The following is a 19,693-nucleotide window of genomic DNA, read 5'->3' as shown; positions in this document are numbered from 1 at the left end:
GAGTGATTTTGTCCATGATTGTTTATCGTCTGAGGAGGGCTCAATCCTGGAGCCGAAACTAGTAGCGCTAAGTTGATTTATATTAATTTTAAGTAAATTTAAGTAGTTCTTCATAGTTATATATTTTTATTTTTACGGTTTTTATAATTAAATTTTATTTTATTTTATTACTTGGATTTTTAACATTATATTAAATGAATTTATATTTTGACTCTTACATCGCCCTTGTTATTTATTTATTATTGTTATACTAAGAGTCCTTGATTATTTTCTTCTTACTAATTTATTATTGATTATTCTCCTTACACACACATACATTCGACTATGATTAGTAGTTTGATGGCCAATGTCTTATGGCTTAAAATAATACATTTTGAGACGTTTAACTTAAGGTTGATTAAAAAATTTGATTTTTTAATATTTAACAGTGTTTCATTAGTAACAAAGTAAAGTCTTGGATGAGCGCGAGCGTATACAGTGTGCGTATAAACACACAGTTAGATATATACTTCATAATATATCTATATATTCAATGCTTTTTCCGTCCAAGGTTATTAATCTAACTAAGCGAGTTAATCGTATGTGTGTATGTTGAAGTAAATAAAATTAAAAAATAAAAAAGAAATGATACGCGCGCGCGTAGCTGGATCGTTGAGATGGATTTTTGCATTTCAAATCTAATTCACTCGAGCCAAGCGCTCTCTTGAGTTAACTCACGTTTGCATAACATCGGACCATTTTTCGGGGTTCATTTTATCTTGGCGGAAATTTGGTTTGATTTCCAACCTGTTATTATCTCTAATAATCGCGCCGTTTATTCTGCTCGAAAGGTCGAAGACGCAATTACGGGTGTATTTCTTTCTAAACCGATACAATTAATTTGCTAACGATATACACCGATAATTACAGGTCTCGAACCCCCTTTGTTAAACCGTGCTCTCGCGTTCATTTATTGGCTAAACGAAGCAGCAGTTGCATAACGGCTGCTAAGGTTAAGCCCTTGATTCACTAGCAATATAATGAGCGAACCTATATTCGTATTAAGCCCGGTTTTTCATTATCTGGTTAACTTGTGGTTTAGACATAACCTCACTTAACTTGATGATAATGTAAAAATTGTGTTTTTCTAGCTATGACTAATCACTAAACTAATGGTTTCGTAGTGATAACTTAAAAATTTTTCTAGTTAAGTCTATAACCATAAGTGAACCAACAAAACCAAGCCTTAGGTATATTTTATCGCTTGGGAGAAGGTTCTAGGATTTCAGGACATAGAAATTTTTGGATTATAATGTAGTATGCCTTGACTAAAACCTACTGCATATGATGCTTTTCTATGCTAATTTAGCTGAGCGTCAATCGTTAACATGAAAAGGCACCTACAAGCTCCTATTATAACTTGTTAGATTATACTTTCTTTCAAATACCACGTGCTTTCTGTGAACTACGTTATTTTCTATTACATCGTAATAGAAAAATAATCATGAAGAAATGTGTGCGAAGAAAAAGAACGAAGATAAGGTAAAATCTTGTTGTCTACACTGATATCTTATAGTTTTGATAATAAAGGTTTATATATCTATGTTATTATATATCTAGGTTATATAACAGAATTAATAATCAAAAGTATTGAGAAAAAATGGGATACAATAAAAAAACATACTAACATACCTATAGTTGACTTTAAAAATGCTATTTCGATCATTCTAAATTCAACATATTTTGTTTTTAATGGTATATTTTATATTCAGAGTCATGGTTTACCAATGAGTTCACCACTTTCACCTATTTTAGCAAACTTAGTCATTGAGGATCTGGAATATCAAATTTTTTCAACTATAAATTTCACTATTCCAATTTATTACAGATATCTAGACGATATATTATTATACCTACCTAACAATTCGATAAGCGATACTCTTGATAGATTTAATTCATATCGCTGTAGAATTAAATTCACATTGGAAGATAATCAAAATGCTTTATTAATTTTTTAGATCTAAAAATAGGTGTGGAAAGCGACAGAATTATATTTGATTTATATAAAAAACCAACAAATTCAGGAAGATATTTGAATTACCTATCAAATCATCCGGATTGCCACAAAATAGGAGTAATTTATTGCTTAATAGATAGAATCATTTTCCTTTCTAATCCAAAATATTATGTAAAAAACATCACTGACATGATTACAGTCTTATTGAATAACGGTTATTCCCTAGATTTTTTGTTTTCTTCCATAAATAATAGAATTGAAATCCTAAGTAAAAAAATCAAAAAAACAAAATACAACAATAAAGATATAAATAATAATAATAATAATATATAACAAAAAAATTTTTCTTAATTTCATACGTAAAAAGTACTTTCGAAAAGTTTAAAAAAATTATTAATGACAATGCAAGCATAGCGTACAAAAACCTATGAACAGTCTTAATAAATTTATAAAAACAGGCAAAGATAGATTAAATAAATTTGATAATAGTAATTTAGTATATGAAATTAAATGTATGGAATGCGAGGTCTCTTACGTAGGACAAACAAAAAAAAATTAAAAAATAGAACACCGAAAAAATTGTATTCTTGAAAGATGTACTTAATATTTCCTCTTAACAGATATAAGAATATTTCCTCTTAAATTAAGAATATATTTTTGATTTGCGAATGGGATCGTTGCTAGCACGCGCGTTTCACGCGGTTTTCGATGATGTTCACATGCATTTGTTTTCACGCTCAGTCTGGATATTCACGGTGGCGTACACGCGGACGAAATTTTCACGTAGGCACGTGTTTGCACGTGTTTATATCGTGTTTGTATCGTGTTTGTATCAGGAGATAGTTGAGGTTATCGTTTAAAATGGGACACCCTGTATTCTCATTTTAAGAATATACTAATTTTGAGATGATTATCCTCTTAAATTAAGAGGATCATCTCAGCGCTTATTTTAGAGGAAAACATACTATACGTAAGTGGGATATTCTTAAGTTAAGAATACAATTTTTTCGGTGAATAAATGAACATAAAAATGATATAAAAAAACCAAATAATCAATCAGTGGTATCTAATCATCAATTGCAATTTAATCATAATATGAATTGGAATAATGTAAGGATATTAGATTCGGAATCTTCCTATTACAAAAGAATTATTTCAGAAATGATTTATGTAAAGAAACAAAGACAGGGGATAAATACACCGAAAAATTGTATTCTTAATTTAAGAATATCCCACTTACGTATAGTATGTTTTCCTCTAAAATAAGCGCTGATATGATCCTCTTAATTTAAGAGGATAATCATCTAAAAATTAGTATATTCTTAAAATGAGAATACAGGGTGTTCCATTTTAAACGATAACCTCAAATATCTCCTAAACGATACAAACACATGCAAACACGTGCCTACGTGAAAATTTCGTCCGCGTGGACGCCACCGTGAATATCCAGACTGAGCGTGAAAACAAATGCATGTGAGCATCATGGAAAACCGCGTGAAATGCGCGTGATAGCAACGATCCCATTCGCAAATCAAAAATATATTTTTAATTTAAGAGGAAATATTCTTATATCTGTTAAGAGGAAATATTAAGTACATCTTTCAAGAATACAATTTTTTCGGTGTAGGAAGCAAATATACTCAACAGAGTACCTTATTATTAATAATTAAAAATTTTGTAAATAAATAGTTTTGGACCTGTATTCACACAAGAGAAGGAGGTTTCACAAGGAGGTTTCTCATTGTTATATCAAGATAAAGATTTTGACACCAACGAATGTACATATTGGAATAATTCTATCCACTGTATTAGAATGATTGCGTTGACTATGATTTTGTATAATATAAATTTGTAATTGTTTATTAGATCTTGACAATGTTTCATCGATTATAACTTTATAAACGGAAGACATTATAATTTGTAAAAATTTCAAATAATATGAGATCTTCGTCATCGGACTCTTATATAAATATTATAAATATTATTCTAATTCATTTAATTTGGAAATATGTACTGAAGATGACTCTATATGAGTCGAAACGTATAGTTTTGTCAGTTATTGAATAAATGATATTTGTCAATTTAATTCAATAATAAGAGTTATTATTTATTGCGTATCAAGATCAACGCTGCACTCTCATTCGCCCTTGAAGAATTTATTATTATAATTTGTATTCTCAATTGCGAAAATAATTTATTCTTTTATTATTTTACAAATGTTTTACAATAAACGTCGCTAATCAAATCTAGCGTGTGGCTGTAGCTCTTTTTATGAACATTAATTTTTTATATCTCTAAGCCACTTATAATATATATTAAAAGTTTATATATCTCTTGCAGTTTAAATTAAGAACTTTATCATATCTTAAAATTGGCGTGTCACGCTTTTTTGAAGCCTCACTGAAGAAATAGTGGATCCAATATGGCGGACGTAAAATTAATGTAAATCCTAAAGATTGTTCGATTTTGGTGAAATTAGGTATATTGGTGATTTAGAGGGTGTTCGTTACGAATCCGTTCTCAAAAATTGAAAGTTCGAAATAGCTGATCTAATATGGCAGACATGTTACGGAAATCCTTAAGATTCTTCGATTTTGGTGAAATTAGGTTTATTGGTGATTTAGGGGGCGATCGTTACGAATCTTTACTCAAAAATTGAAAGTTCAAAATAGTTTATCCAATATGGCGGACGGAAATGTTACTGAAATCCTTAAGATTCTTCGATTTTGTTGAAATTTGGTTACAGGTGGTTTTTGGGGACGTTCGTTACGAATCCGTATTTAAAAATTGAAAGTTCAAAATGGCGTTTTGATTCTGTTTTCTAAAATCTGTTTTCGTTAATCTGGCGGATGAAATATAAGGGGGATTTTGGTTTTAGTGTTTTTGAAATAGAATTTAAATTAGCAAAAAAAGCCCTTCAAGAATATGTACTTGATTTTTCATTTACTGCTATTTTTCTTTGTGGCTGTGCCAACTTTAGTCTTAAGTCAGCACAACTACACTGTGGGTCGAATTTTTCGACATAAACGGTGAATAAAAAAATTAACTAAATATTGTTTATCAAAATGGTAGAATTAATGTGGCGATCGAAAACAATAATGAAATTCTAAAGGTTTTCAAATTTCAGGGAAATTTTGTATTAGTAGGAATTAGAGGAGTTGTTGATTTCAAAACAAGTTTCAAAGAAACATAATTCATAATATTTAAAAAGAGTATAATGGACCATCGCGCGCGTAGCGCGCGCAAGGAATGTGCTAGTTTAAATAAATTGTCAATTATAGCGAAGTATTGCAAACATACAGCTATTTGGACATCATATATGTATTTATTTCTGCTTGCAATGCGCTATTTCCTGATAGAGATGTGCGGTCTGTAGAAGAAATGAGCATTTGACTTTGTCCGTTTATACGTCCATAATATTCGCCTACATTCGTTGTTGCTCTGAAGCCTATGCAGCACATTTGTGAAAGGAAGGATCGACTTCCCGTCTGCGTTTTCGCATGTAAAGTGACGGTTCCAATTATAGGCCGAATCCTAATTATGGGTTGAGTCCTATTATTACTGGTATAATTCTTCTATAATATACGTATATACAAATATATTGTATACATATATATATATATATACATACTTACATAAATATATATAGTATACAATATATATTTATAAAAGTAATATTTATACAAATATATTCGGATATTAGTAATTATCCGAGTAATTATTTAAGTATTACTTGAATATATTAAATATTTCTCAGTATTTTCAGTTTCCGACTAATGGTTTCCGAACTCATGAAACTGAATAATGAATGAGGGTATCTGCGTATAGAAATAATTTAGTTTATATTGACTATCATATCGAAGTAGCTGTTGTTCATGGTACGTAGACAATATATGATACATAGAGTTTACTTTTTCACTCGAAACTAATTTTCTCTAATTTGTTTTATACACTTAAATATGTGATATATCTGTCATTGAAATATTGACTATTATAATAGTTATATATTTTTTTAGTAATGGTTAGCTTCAAAGTTTGCGTTTGATCAATTATTTTTTATTATCAGTTTCAAAAAATTTGGAAAGGGTCTCTATCTAGTGTGATAATTTAATATTTTAATTAATCTATAATCCACATAAAGTCTAGAAAACATATTCTTGAAGTATGTCATAGATAGATCGAAAAAAATCTCAAAATTTATCCCAAATTTTCTTTAAATTTTTTTTATTTTTGATGTATTTTTGCAAAAATTTTTTTTTAATTTAATTTATAAAAAAAATGATAATCAATTTTTTCGACTAGGTAAAAGTCTTGTAAGCCTTTAAGTCCATGTCAGATTATGAATTGATGATATTGAAGTAGAATTTGATCACTTATATAATTTTAATCTTTTTTCCTGATTGATTAAATTTTAATTTTTAATTTATAATTTCATAATAATTTTCTAATGAATTTTTAACATGACAATGATTTTCAGTAATTTTTCTAATTAAAAAATCATTGTCAAGAATTCATCACAAAATCATTATCAAATGATATCATTATTAAAAGTATCGAATGATATCATGATTTTTCCTAAAATAACTTCTATTTTTTAATGTTATTTTGATGTTATTATGATTTTATATTCTACCAATATCATGCATTATCTTTTCAGTGTAGGCTAGGAAAGAATACAATTGTGTATGTTGAATGTAGACTAGAGAAAAAGTAAAATTTTGTGCATTAATGATGTCTTTTTTGAGTTATATTCAGATTTCCACTCGAGTGCCACTCAGGTATCATTTAATTCTAGTTATTTTAGAATCGGAATATTAGCGTTTAGGGAGAGAGAGAGAGAGAGGGGGGGAGAGAGGGAGGGAGGGAGGGAGAGAGAGAGAGAGAGAGAGAGAGAGAGAGAGAGAGAGAGAGAGTAGAGAGAGAGAGAGAGAGAGAGAGAGAGAGAGAGAGAGAGAGAGAGAGAGAGAGAATCTTGAACTTCAGCTCAAGATAGATCAAGTCTCATTTTGAATAAGAACTTTCAGATATAGAGCCTTTTTGGGAGAGTCAAATTGACTTCGATGACCACAAAGAGTTAATACATGAATCGTACTTTTTTTTCTCGTTTTATTTTCAATGGTTGTGTTTAGCAGGGAGAACTGATAAATGGTGGCTTAATGATTCTTTAATCTGTTTGGTTCTTCAATTTAGATCCAGTAAAGTCTTAGTCTTAGTCTTCAATGAATGGCACTTGTCGAAACGGCCAGTAACGAAAATGCCGCACTAGGGGGTGAGTAACGTAAAATCTTAAAGAATGACGTAATAACCTGCGAAAATGATGAGAACCGCCCGAATACCGGGCGCCTGCGTCCACGACGTCATCACGCCGCTAATACGCGCGTCAGGATGAACGAACGGGACATCCAAAATCGCGGGACCGCTACGCGGATTTTGAATAATCGCAAGGTACAGTCAAATGCTGGATTCACACTGCATCCGATGTGCGTCGTACGACGACTCTGCAACCAATCAGAAAAGTCTTATCGTCGATGCGAAGCAAAATCCTGTTTTCTGATTGGTTGCAGATTCGTCGTACGACGAAAATCGGATGCAGTGTGAATCCAGCAAAAGTCGGCAACACTTCTCAAAAATATAACTGAAGCAAGCACCCGACAAGGACGCGTCCGTCCAAGACGGGTGGTGCAACAAGACTAGATCCAGCAAAGAGCTAAAGGTAAGAACCAATAGTCGCATTCGCCGGATTCAACAGTCGAGTGAGCGTTCGCTGTTATTGGTGTATTCCTTCAGATCATCCAATCGGAATTTTAAATCTAGAAGAATATCTCCAATTGCAGCGAATGTTTACTCAACAGTTAAGTCTGTTGAACGTAGCTATTAGTAGAATAAAAATAAAGGAAGATAAAAAGAATTCATCATAACGCAGCGGTCCGCGAATGAAGGAGCCCCGTGTAAACCGAAAAGTCGTAAGGAAAAGATGGCAATCGAGTTGCTCGCACGTTGTTCTCATCTGATCCAAGAGAGTTTATGACCTTGAAGTGACGTCACCGAGGCCAATAGGAAACCTTCTTTCAAACGGCGCCGCTATAACTCGATCTACCTGAACCTGAAGCGAAAGAGAAAGAAAGAAGAAGAGAAAGAGGAAAAAAAAAACTGCAAACGAGAGTTCGTCCTGTGATGTCATTTGCACGATGGCGCTATGCGCAATGGCCCCGACCCGTTGCGATCGCAACGTAGAGTCGATGAAAAAATTTCTAGCGGGAAGATATATAAAATATCGCGCATCTCTCGACCTGCTTTATCTCGCGTCCTCCTTCCCTGGGGATATCGGTGCGGTTTGTTTGTCGGCTCGCCGGAGATTTCGTCCGTCCGTTTCGCGACGTGTTGCGAAGTGGAGGAATCGCCCAGGAACGGTTCAATATATCTTGCGCCCCCTAGCGAGGCACGAGGCTCTCTCAAGCATTACTCCACGTTATACTTTAATCAATTATCCTCTCTCCGATTTATCTCTTTCTTTTCCTTTCGTACAGGCATAATTGACATCTCCCATCCTCTTCTACGAAAGTTCCCTTTCCGTTTCGTTCCCTTTTTCGTGGCCCCGATTGGTTGGTGGAAACGTGATGCGCGCGGCGAAAAGCCGAAGAAAAATTTATCGCGGGCGACATGTATGACGCGACGCGACGAGACGAGAGAAATGCATGGATGTATACATACGTACGTACGGTATGAGCAAACCGCGCGTGCCTATGTATGCGAACCCACGTACACGTCCCGCCGTTTCCAGCGAGGAGCGACTAGCGGCAACGTCGCACACACGTACACAGGCGCACGTGTGCCGCATGTATCATACATACACGCGTGCGTATACCGCCGTTTGTCAGACTCGGCAGCGCCGACGGCCTGGAGTCACCGACTTTTCGAGGCCACGGCGGGCGCGCGCAACGAGCGCGTGTGCCGCAACATTCGCAGATCACGCCGCGCCGATTACGGGCCGCGCGATCTATCGGCGCCGCGAGATACGAGCTCAAGGACGCGCCTTTTCCGCGCGCGCGTGTGCGCGCGCGCAGGCGAGACCGCGCGACCGTGAATTCCGGTCGGTAACGCAGGAATTCCCTCCGCGGCTGGTGACACGCGCGCGCGCGCGCGCGTTCCTCTCGAGAGCCGAAGGGATCACCGATGCCGTATTTGGATCGTCTGAAATAGTAATTCGCGACATCGCGAATCTCCTCCGGCGCGTTTCTTTGTGAATTATGAATTGGATCTCGAATCGACTTTTCCGGAGAGTCAATCTCGGCTAATATCGACACGGGGAAGTTAACACTAATGACGTTACTTCCCTAACGAGCGAGGAATTCGTATTTGTGCCCTACATTCAGCATTAGATCGATGCTCAAGATAAAAATGTCTAATTTCAATTCGATTCAGGACGAATCTCTCTCACTGTCTTTCCCTCTCCTCGTTAAGAATGTATCAAGTGTATGTATAGTCTCGGCAAAAAGTGAAATTCATACTTTTTATAAAAAATAAATGTTATGTACATTGAAATAGTTCAGTATTATATTTAAAATTTGATAAATTAAAAGGAAATTTGCTTATTTTATATTATAATTATTTTTTAACCTACGTGTCTCTACTTATTAAAATAATTTTTTATCCAAATTTTAAATCACTACACAAAACTTTGTTATTATCAAATACAATATAGAACAATCTGTAATTTTTTAATAACTTTATTTCATAAAAAAAATGTCTTTTAAGGATTAGTTTCGAAAATATCTTCTTTTTGCATGGACACCCGGTATATAGTTCGGTGTGCTCTATTTGCGCTTTTATTGTCGTTCCTTCAAATTGCGTCGAGAATGATAATGAAACTGCGTGCGCGCGGTTGATATAGAAACAAAGGAGAGATAATCTTTAAACACGCTTAGAATCATTTCTCATTCTTTCCCGCGGGACGCGATCTCTTTGACGAGGAGAAAGTATCTCGTTTCTTTAACGCTGATGGCATTGCGTGATGTAATTACGTCACTGATCGTAAACGACAATTTAATGCTGCGTAACCGGCATACATTAGAGCTATCATCTGGACTCTTTTTTTCCTCTATCATGAAATAATACTTTCCAGAAGAAATAGGACGACGTAATATATTTTTATAAATTTATCGCGCGATAAGGATCTTGATTTGAGTGATTGATTCTACATCATTCGACTCGTAGACCACACTGCAAAATATCTTTATTTGCTGAAATTTTCAATCGAAATAAAAGCATTATCCATTTTTTATAGTAAACATCCAAATGATTCAATTAATAAGGAGGTATTAGGAATATTTAAATAATTTTGAAAATGTAAACTAATTATCATACTATATCTTACTCAAAATACGGAAAAAATTTTCTCTTAAAATTTATCTTGAAAATATTATAATTGTGATGCAATACAATATTTTAAAGATTTTTATTTTTACCATGCACTTCAGTAAACTTAAACAAACTTATTTTGTGTATTTTATTGTACTTTTATTAGTGAATGAAAGAGACATATGTTGTTTCATGACTACCATATTTTCAGGGTAAACTAAGAAAAAATTCTCTCCTTGAAGATGACAAGAGGCTAAGTAAAAATATGATTATTCCTGCGAAACTTGAAATGAACAACTTTTTCGCCGTAACAATCAAAGTTATACGTTTTTATTGCTTATTTTGATACCAAATATTTAACCTTCTTTTTGGCATTTCTTGCTGTTATTGAAAAGTGTTAATATTTATAAATATATAGTTGATTTGTTAATCACATTTTCAATTATTGGGACATTTACCTTACGTGTGTACAATGTACCAAGTGATAGCGCACGTTTTACGACTCGGAGCTCGGCATGTCTGACGAGTTTTCGAGTTACGTGGCTTTCGCCACGCGTTACATTTGGGCAACAACTTTCTTCGGGCACGAACTCGACTTCCTAAGTCCCTCCCTGAAGCGGTGCCGTTGTTTCGTTAGCGGTATGACGCAATGATGAATAACAGACGCGCGCGCGACGCGGCTAATGGACTGTGCATACAGTACAAAAACTGAGCGATGCACACGCACGCATACGCGTGCATGCACTTTCGATCGTTCTTCTTGGGTCCGTATACATAAGTCAGCTTAGCCCTTCACTCAGTAAAATAAATTTCGGTCCCGCGTACTGAGAAGCGGCGACGTTTCTTCTCTTCGACGAAAGCGGGAATACCCAAGGATGACCTGAATTATAAGATCTAAGCATTCCTTTCGCAGCACAATTGCACGGACATTTTTAAATCGTGACATTTTCGAATATTTAAAATTTATATGTTAGAGAGGGGTGTCCTAATTTTCTCGTTCAATTTGACATAAGATTCAGTAGTAAGATCTCATGTTTTTTTAAACCTGTCGGTGAAGGAATAATGAAGTTTAGGGTCTAAATAAATAAAGTAGGATTAATTTCTAATATAGCCATTTATTTATAATGAATTAAGTTCTAAAAGTAACATTCTATCTTAAAAAAGGCGATTCACAATTCTCGTAGTATTTCATAAAAACTTTTCATTACATTACATTTTCATTTTGGTTTAATTTCGATATTTATGTTCTCTAAATACTTTTGTAAATATATTAAATTTCATTATTTCTTCTTTTTACAAACATTTATATAATATATGTAGAAGGACTACGAGCCAGATATCAAGTAATAAAATATTTAATAATTTTGAAAACATTTTTACATAAAACAAGAAATCGAAAGTTATCTAGAATTAAAAAATTTTTGTAAACAATAATTATAATAACATAAACGCAAACAAAAGTTAAACAAAGAACTAAAATATAAACTATACAATATAACAGACGTTTCGACCTCTCTTAGGTCATTTTCAATGTTTAAACGTGTAAATTTTAAAACGTATGTAATACATATAAATTTTTTCAAAAGACTAAAATGCGAGATGGTTGCATTTTAAGCGATGTTTTTCGTCGCAAAGTAGTGTCATTGTTGCGAGTATTGTAAAATAATTGTGTAGGTGTTACCAATTTTAATCTAGAGGTGTTTTTTGATAAGTCAATGGATAAATCTCTTTTTCTTCATTGTCGGATAGTTCCTCATTATAGCAAGTCTCATGGTTAGTATATCAATAAGAGAGTCATTCTCATGAACAGAATTGTTGAAAATGTAATGTGGAACTACAATTGTACAATATAAAATAATAGAAGTTATACTACACAATACAAATTCAGATACCACATAAATTCACATTCGTTCGACATATATAAATACCTATTTTATATGAAAATGACTTCAATATTAGCAATTAATGTTGTTAAAATATTTTTTAACGTCCGTATAATATTAGAGTAAAATCAAATAAAAACTTTAAATAAATTCATTTATTCTATTTAATAAATTTTGATTTTGATCTTACTTACTTTTGTAATTGTTGCTATTTTTTAGTTGAAAAATTACTTACGATTTTTCTCAATAGCAAAGTTAAGAATAATCAAAATTAAGGTGAGTAATGAAATTAAAAATTAGCTCAATTAATTATAAAGTCAAAAGGAAGAGTTAATTTAAATAGAATGAACATTTTTTTAAAAGAGCTACAAGGAGATACATGAAGTGCCAGAGTCTTTAATTTCCAAAAAATATCAGATAGGTTTTGCAGCTGTAAATATAAAATTTATTTTTATTTTATTGTGTGTTTACTGATTTGTGCAATTATTGGTAATTGTCTTGCTGCATTCTCGTCAATCATACACTGAAGAAAGGATGTGATGATAGCTATCAAATATTGTATAAAATAATTTCAATTAAATGTTCGGTTAATATTATAAAAAATAATTTTGCTTTTCTAAATATTTAGTAATTATAAAAAAAACTGTTAGAGCTATATTATTATTATTTGATAAATTTACAAAATATTAGATCAGTGCAAAAGTAAAATTATTCTTGATTATATTAATCGAACATTTAATTGTGTGAAATTACTTTTTCGCTGCTTCTAATCTAATCACCAATTGCTGTATCTTGTCGCGCTGTTATATGTAACTTGATGATTTCTTTGTCGTTTCTCTATTGATGTATCGCGTGTTTTTGTACCATTTGCATTTGCTTGCGCATCATTTTGTCGTGAAACTGTTAATTATCTTCGTGCCGTAACCAGTGCGACAAATCCGTATCATTGTAAGTGTTACGTGCGAAAAAGTAAATGTGCGTGACAATAAATTCATACTCAACTAAGTGGATTATTCGTCTCATATCAAATGCAATATACCGTCTCCTGTTTCACTGATATCTCTCGCGCAATCGTGAAGTAAAGATACAATCGTATATTCTTTGCGATGATGCTCGGATGTTTTCGGATGTTTTATAAAGTGTTTTCAAGACGCAAGTAGTGTAGTTTGTGTTTTGACGGTTGTTATCTCTCTTATCTTCGGCTTTCCGGCTGACGGAAAAAGCAGTTTCTGATCGCTTAAAATTTAAATGACTTTTTTTTTTTTACGTTTGCGCATTAATTGTCAGTTTCTAAAAGAGATCTGCGACAGAAGGAATAAATCTGATTTTGGGAACGCACTATATGGTAACAATTTTAATATGATTATCGATTTACGGTAAGTGAAATTTGTGTGTCGATCTTTTACTGAAGATACGAGAACTATATAGTCCAAAGATGATGGCTTTTGATAACGTCAGGGATGGTGATATACTATTGATATATCGAAATATCGATATTTCCTCAGTCGATATGGCGATATTTTTAATCCAGCCTCCGATATTTTTAAATATGGATATTGAATTTGCATTGTATTGGTACCTATTCGATATATGTGAAACTTCGAATTTTTTCAATTGCAAATCCTCGATTTTTGAAAACGCCAGCTTGCTTTAACTGTAGCGTACTATTGCGAATCTCTGATTGATCCGCTTGAGTTGCGACAACTGGCGCAAGTCGGCATTTTCGAAAGATCGAGAAGTTCGTATAGTATAATTGCAATCATCTTCAAGCCATCGCGGACGTGTTTCATCTCGGCTCGGGTTCATCATATCGTGTAGTACATTTTTGGTAAAGTGTTGCCGACTTTGACTAACTTCTGAGAATCTCATATTAACCCTTCGCGTACCGACGTATTTTCGGCACCTTCGTCGTACCGACGGGGGTCGTTTGCGTCCTGACGTTTGTTGAAGCACTTAAAATGCTTTAAAAAATCTGAAAAAATTCATGGAGGTTCTTTCAACCTTCAACTTGAAGTCCCGACTATAATATTTAGGAAAAAAGTTATTTTTTAATATAATTTGTTATTAAAAAATGGAGGTACCTAAGGAAAAATCACTTTTGCTTGGGTCGAAAACGACCCCCGTCGGTACACGAAGGGTTAAGATCCTTCTATTCGTCTGAATTCTCGTTATGTGCTCCGGCATACTCCAGCATAGTCTTACTCCCTCCAACGATCATACTGAAGTGATGGAAAGATGTTTAAGGGTATATTGGAACGCACGACGCGAACAAACTTACAGTTTTCTTTTTTTTTATTAGATAAAACGATATTCTGTATCAATATTGTCTATACCGATATATCACCGACCGATATATCATCGACCGATATTTAGCTGTGTCGATATGCAGGCCGCCAATACATTTCGATATTAAGTGTCCATTTTTGGCACGATGTTTCATCCTTTAGTGGAAGAATAAGCTTCTATTTTAGAAAGCACGTGTTAATATAAGCACGTGCATTATGAAGCTCTTCTCTATCTCATATTTTAATTATTTTTATTATATATATTTATATTCTCAATATAGAACAAAATATGAAGCAATGGATGTTCGAAGTGATGATAAAGGTTTGAATCTCGGCTAAAGTGATATTTTTCGAAATTTTTACAGTACTTTAAAGATATTCATTAGCATCGGTAATATTAAAGTGCTTGTTAATTTAATTTGTTAATAACCGGACAGTGAAAGTATCAATAAATACTGCGGTACCTGGAGCGTAATTATTTTAACATATTGTTGTTGGCAATTTCACATTAGATTAAATATAAACTGATTGATGTATGAACACTCTTTGGTTTTTTTCAAACATTTTTATTTTCAACAATGTTGAGTAGAAATAATTTTCTTTTAATGTCGATACATAAAATTTCTTGGTCTGTGGTTGCTGGAATTTAATTTTTAAAACGATTGAAAATTGTCATTTTGTCAACTTTGTTGTTTAACTAAGGACTTTGTTTCAATATATCACAATCAGTAATTCCATGCGCAATATGTGTTATAATACATATTAAAATTAATATTAATATATTTATTAAATGGATTCCTTATGAAAAATGGATCTTAATCGAATTGAAATTTTACTATAATATAGATTATGTTGATCTGATCAAAAGTCCTCATGAACACATGAGAAATCCAAAATTAAATAGTTTTGCAGATATTGAAGATCAAATGTAGAAATTTAGCCATATCTTCAACATTTGATACCCAATATCCATTTTTGGATTCCTCGTGTGTGTTCATGAAAATTTTTAATCAGGAGATTATGCATTATAGTACTTTAAAACAATAATAATATTATCAACGCTTGAAAATTTAAAAACAAAACTTAAGTAAACGACCAATACGAGCATAAAAAGTTGAAAATTAGTAATTATAAGCAAACTATACAATCAATACTATTGTTCTAATTTAGTCTATAATATAAAATTGCATACAATATACATTGACAAACGTTTCAGCTTCACAGAGCCTTCTTCAGTGTAGAATAATAATATTCAATCGTTATTTCATCACGTTAATATCATTTCGATGTACCAACATGTCTTTGTTCTTCTTCTTTTAAATTTGGAAAGATATTTCAATGGTTGACAATATTGTTTTTTGACATAATTGAATTTCTCGCATTCAACCAAATTCTATTGGATTACAATATGACGAACTGGATTGATGTAGTTGAATTCTGAATTGAAAAGAAGAATAACATCAGAAGGTTGTAAAATTAAGATCTTATATAGAAAATTTATACCGAAGTATATGCTCCATTATAAATAATGAAGAAGGCTCTGTGAAGCTGAAACGTTTGTCAATGTATTGTATGCAATTTTATATTATAGATTAAATTAGAACAAAAGCATTGATTGTATAGTTTGCTTATAATTAGATACTAATTATAGTAAAATTTCAATCAATTCGATTGGGATCCATTTTCCGTGAAAGTTGTGTGGGATCCTTTAGTCACATTAGCAGAATTCAATACTTATAAAGTATTTAATTATTTTCTTTTTTTACTTCACAGATTCGGCACTGTAGGCAACAAGAGGGTTCCAATAGTCATGCCGTACAACAGGGAGAAGTGTCCTCTTCGAATCCCAACATATTGTCCAACGATCAAGTTGGTCCTATCTTACTTGAGGTTCGTATTATCGAAATTAGTAGGTAAGATTCGTAATTAATTATCGTCAAACAAGAAAATAAATTGCATCTTTTGTGGCTCTATCAAGAACCATAGAGCATCACTTCGTAATTGCTAAAACGGCGTCGTATCTTTTCTGCAGGCGCTAGATGGCTTCCTATTTGTTGTAAATACGGAGGGCCGAGTGGAGTACGTTACGGATAACATAAAGCAGTACATAAACTACACGAAGGATGATGTACTCGGAAAGGATATTTACAATATTATTCATCATGGAGATCACAATACCTTCATGCCTAGTTTGTTACCCATGTCTTCTTTAGGTACGTATCTTAATTAATTGTTTCACATACGCGGTACTTTTTTCCTACAGGGGATAGCGACACTCGCAGGGTAGATTGTAGATAGACGCAATCAGTAAATCATGGGTAATTTACTTTCTCAATTCATAAATGATCCTTTTCCTTTGGGTCCGTGATTCATTTTTCAATTTCTATACTAGTATAGTCATTCTTGTTCGGATAGTTTTCATAGATTTGAGGAATCATATTTTTGATAAATTTGTTGTTTTTTTATATCATATTTCCTATATTTTATATACATCTATATATTTAATTGTAATTATTCGAGTAAACTAATTTTTATTTTTACATTCTTTAAAATGCATCTATAAATTATAATTTGATGAAATTATTGTTGCGATGAAAGATGTTTCATAAGAGTTACTTTGAATTTCAAATGTATCTTCCTTAAAGAATTTTGATGTTATTTTTTTTTCTTAGAAAGATTTTGCTTGAGATACACACATTAATTAAATTTTAAAATATTAAATTTAATCTTTTGTGAACTTTATTTGACATCAATCAGAGTAATGTAAAATTTGTTTCTATTGACGAAAATATAAATCTTTAATAACTAATATATATACAGGTTGTTTGTGTTAAATTAAATACCATAGAAAGAAAGTTCTCGAAAAATTAAATAAAAGTTATTTGTAAATTTTTATTTTAAACAATAATTTTGGAAGTAATGAGAATTTAAATACAGCTAATTATAAACTATGGTTTCTGATAACCATCTCATGTCCATGAGTTACGCATGCGGTAGTATAAGGCCGATATTCATAATCAGTTCTTACAAGAAGACTGTTTTAAGTAATGTCTTAAGATGCAAAAGCGGCCCTCTGATTGGTTCGTAATTCTTCAAGCCTGAACTTAAGATAGTCTTCAATATAGGAACTGACTATGAATACCGGCCTAAGTGAGCGCTGATAAGCACACACTTCAGCATGCGTACTAAACTTACATGTAACCATGTACATGTAAGTGGTTATATTTAAGTTCTTATTAAGTCCGTATTTATCTCAAAAATTATTACTTAAAATAAACATTTACAAAAACTTTTTTACAATATTTCGAGTCGTAAATTTTGGGACGCTGTGTACATTATTGTATAGTTGTTATATACATTTACACATCTATAATTACAAAAATTATGAATTTTTTGATTTACGATTATTAAATTTAGTATTATTTGATTGTTTATAAAAAACACTTGAGTTTATATATTTTAGGCTGGACTAGCGAACCGCAGCCTCAAACCAGGAATCGCATCTTTAATTGTCGCTTCTTGGTGAAGCCTCCCGATGATAAGGACGAGACTATGGAAGAGAAGCAACAGCGAGTATCGAAGTACGAGTCTTTGCAAATCAGTTCTGCTCTTCTGCCCAGTAACGCTGATCGTCTTGAGAGTGGTGATGTATCCTCCGAATCGTCAGACATTGTTCCTTGCGTGATGTGTGTGGCGCGTAGAATACCGCCGAACGACAAGCTCTTTGGTCCCGTTGAGCAATTCACCGTCAGATTGGATACCACTGGGAAAATAATCGCGGTCGACATCAGTTGGTTATCCCCCGCTTACTCCAAGTACCTAAACAAGGTAAAGACGCATAGAGCAATGCCGCATATAATGATTATCATAACATAAACTTATTCCGATTCGATAATTATTGAATTTTATTATATAAAATGATTAAAGTAATACGAAGTAATACTCTTTGTACCTTGACTAAAAAATGAGAATTTTTTATGATTTGGTTGTAGCATAAATTATTTTTTAAAAGAAGAAATGTAAGATTACGCTTTATAATCCCTATTTAATACATTTTATAATTACAAAAGCATACTGTCTTTCTTTTTTGTTGGAATAATGAAATTAATCACATTTGTCTGCCTATGCTGTTATTTATTTCAGCTACTAAAAGATTAAATATGATTGATGATGATAATTTGGTGATATATTTTCCATCATCTTTAAAAAGCTTTCTGCGTAGTTATAATGATTATTATACTGTATATTTATCGGAAGACGTACACACACACAATAGAGAGTTTATATTATATGTAATAATAGTATGTTGAGAAAATAGGTTGAAGAAAGAGAAGATGCTTTTTTTTATTAATATTGTATTATGTGAGAGTTGATATTAAAGAAGTATTTTATAAATATAATGTAATATATGTGTGTGTAAAGTTTAATTTTAAAATTGAAAAAATATGTTTTGGGTCATATTTCTTACAAGTCCAATATATGCATAGTTAATTATTTTTACCATTAAAATTATTTAATTTTATTTTTTTAGATGTGTCTTCTTTTCTTTCCATACCTTAAAATTTCTTGAAAATATTGACAAACGCGTTTTTTATTGCAGGACCTGGTAGGCACAACGATTAAGGACTTGTGCCACCCTCACGATCTCAGTACGCTTATGAAGCATTTGAGTGATACGGTCCAAGTCGGAGAAAGTACGAGCGATGTTTATCGATTGCGTGTTAGTCCCGATAAGTTCCTTAAGATACAAACAAAGTCAAAATTATTCAAAGCGGCTTTGAATACGCAGGACGCGTTTGACTTCATGATGGCAACTAATTCTATCATTGGGTAAGTTCGCTTTCATTTCTTGCGAATAATTTTAATAGCATCACAGAAAGTCATTATTATTCTTTAATTCTCAATAATAATTCTGAATAATAGACTCTAAATAATAAGTTGTTACGTACATGGAAAAGTACATAGAAAAGTTGACATAATTTCATTATATATTATTATATTTCACACGAAAATGATATTTTAATGAAACATGATATTTTGACGAAAATATAATTTGTAAATCGTGAAATAGAACGAGAATATTTCTTTTGGTACTAAAAAATTAACAAACTCACACATAATTTTTTCTCTAAGATAAACTAGAGTCTTGCTTTAATAACTTAAAAAAAAAA

General features: G+C 32.4%; 1 protein-coding gene across 4 annotated transcripts in view; it reads left to right on the top strand.

Moving 5' to 3' along the window:
• The window catches only part of LOC108775659 (putative uncharacterized protein DDB_G0291608), a 146,128-nt gene that overhangs the window by 95,576 nt on the left and 30,859 nt on the right, over positions 1-19,693 (top strand). For 2 of the 4 annotated variants that reach the window (XM_018542090.1, XM_018542089.1), the window contains exons 1-3: positions 16,645-16,735; positions 17,986-18,350; positions 19,123-19,352. In XM_018542090.1, the coding sequence (XP_018397592.1) occupies positions 16,705-16,735; positions 17,986-18,350; positions 19,123-19,352 (626 nt within the window). In that variant the 5' untranslated portion in view covers positions 16,645-16,704. Of the gene's footprint in view, positions 1-16,295; positions 16,413-16,554; positions 16,736-17,985; positions 18,351-19,122; positions 19,353-19,693 lie in introns of those variants that run through there. The other 2 variants (XM_018542091.1, XM_018542087.1) reach the window with 2 other exon arrangements.

This window comes from Cyphomyrmex costatus, unplaced genomic scaffold (genome assembly GCF_001594065.2).
Source record: "Cyphomyrmex costatus isolate MS0001 unplaced genomic scaffold, Ccosl1.0 scaffold302, whole genome shotgun sequence".
NCBI lineage: Eukaryota > Metazoa > Arthropoda > Insecta > Hymenoptera > Formicidae > Cyphomyrmex > Cyphomyrmex costatus.
The sequence above is the reverse complement of the archived record's forward strand: the minus strand, read 5'-3'. Positions and strand labels throughout refer to the sequence as shown.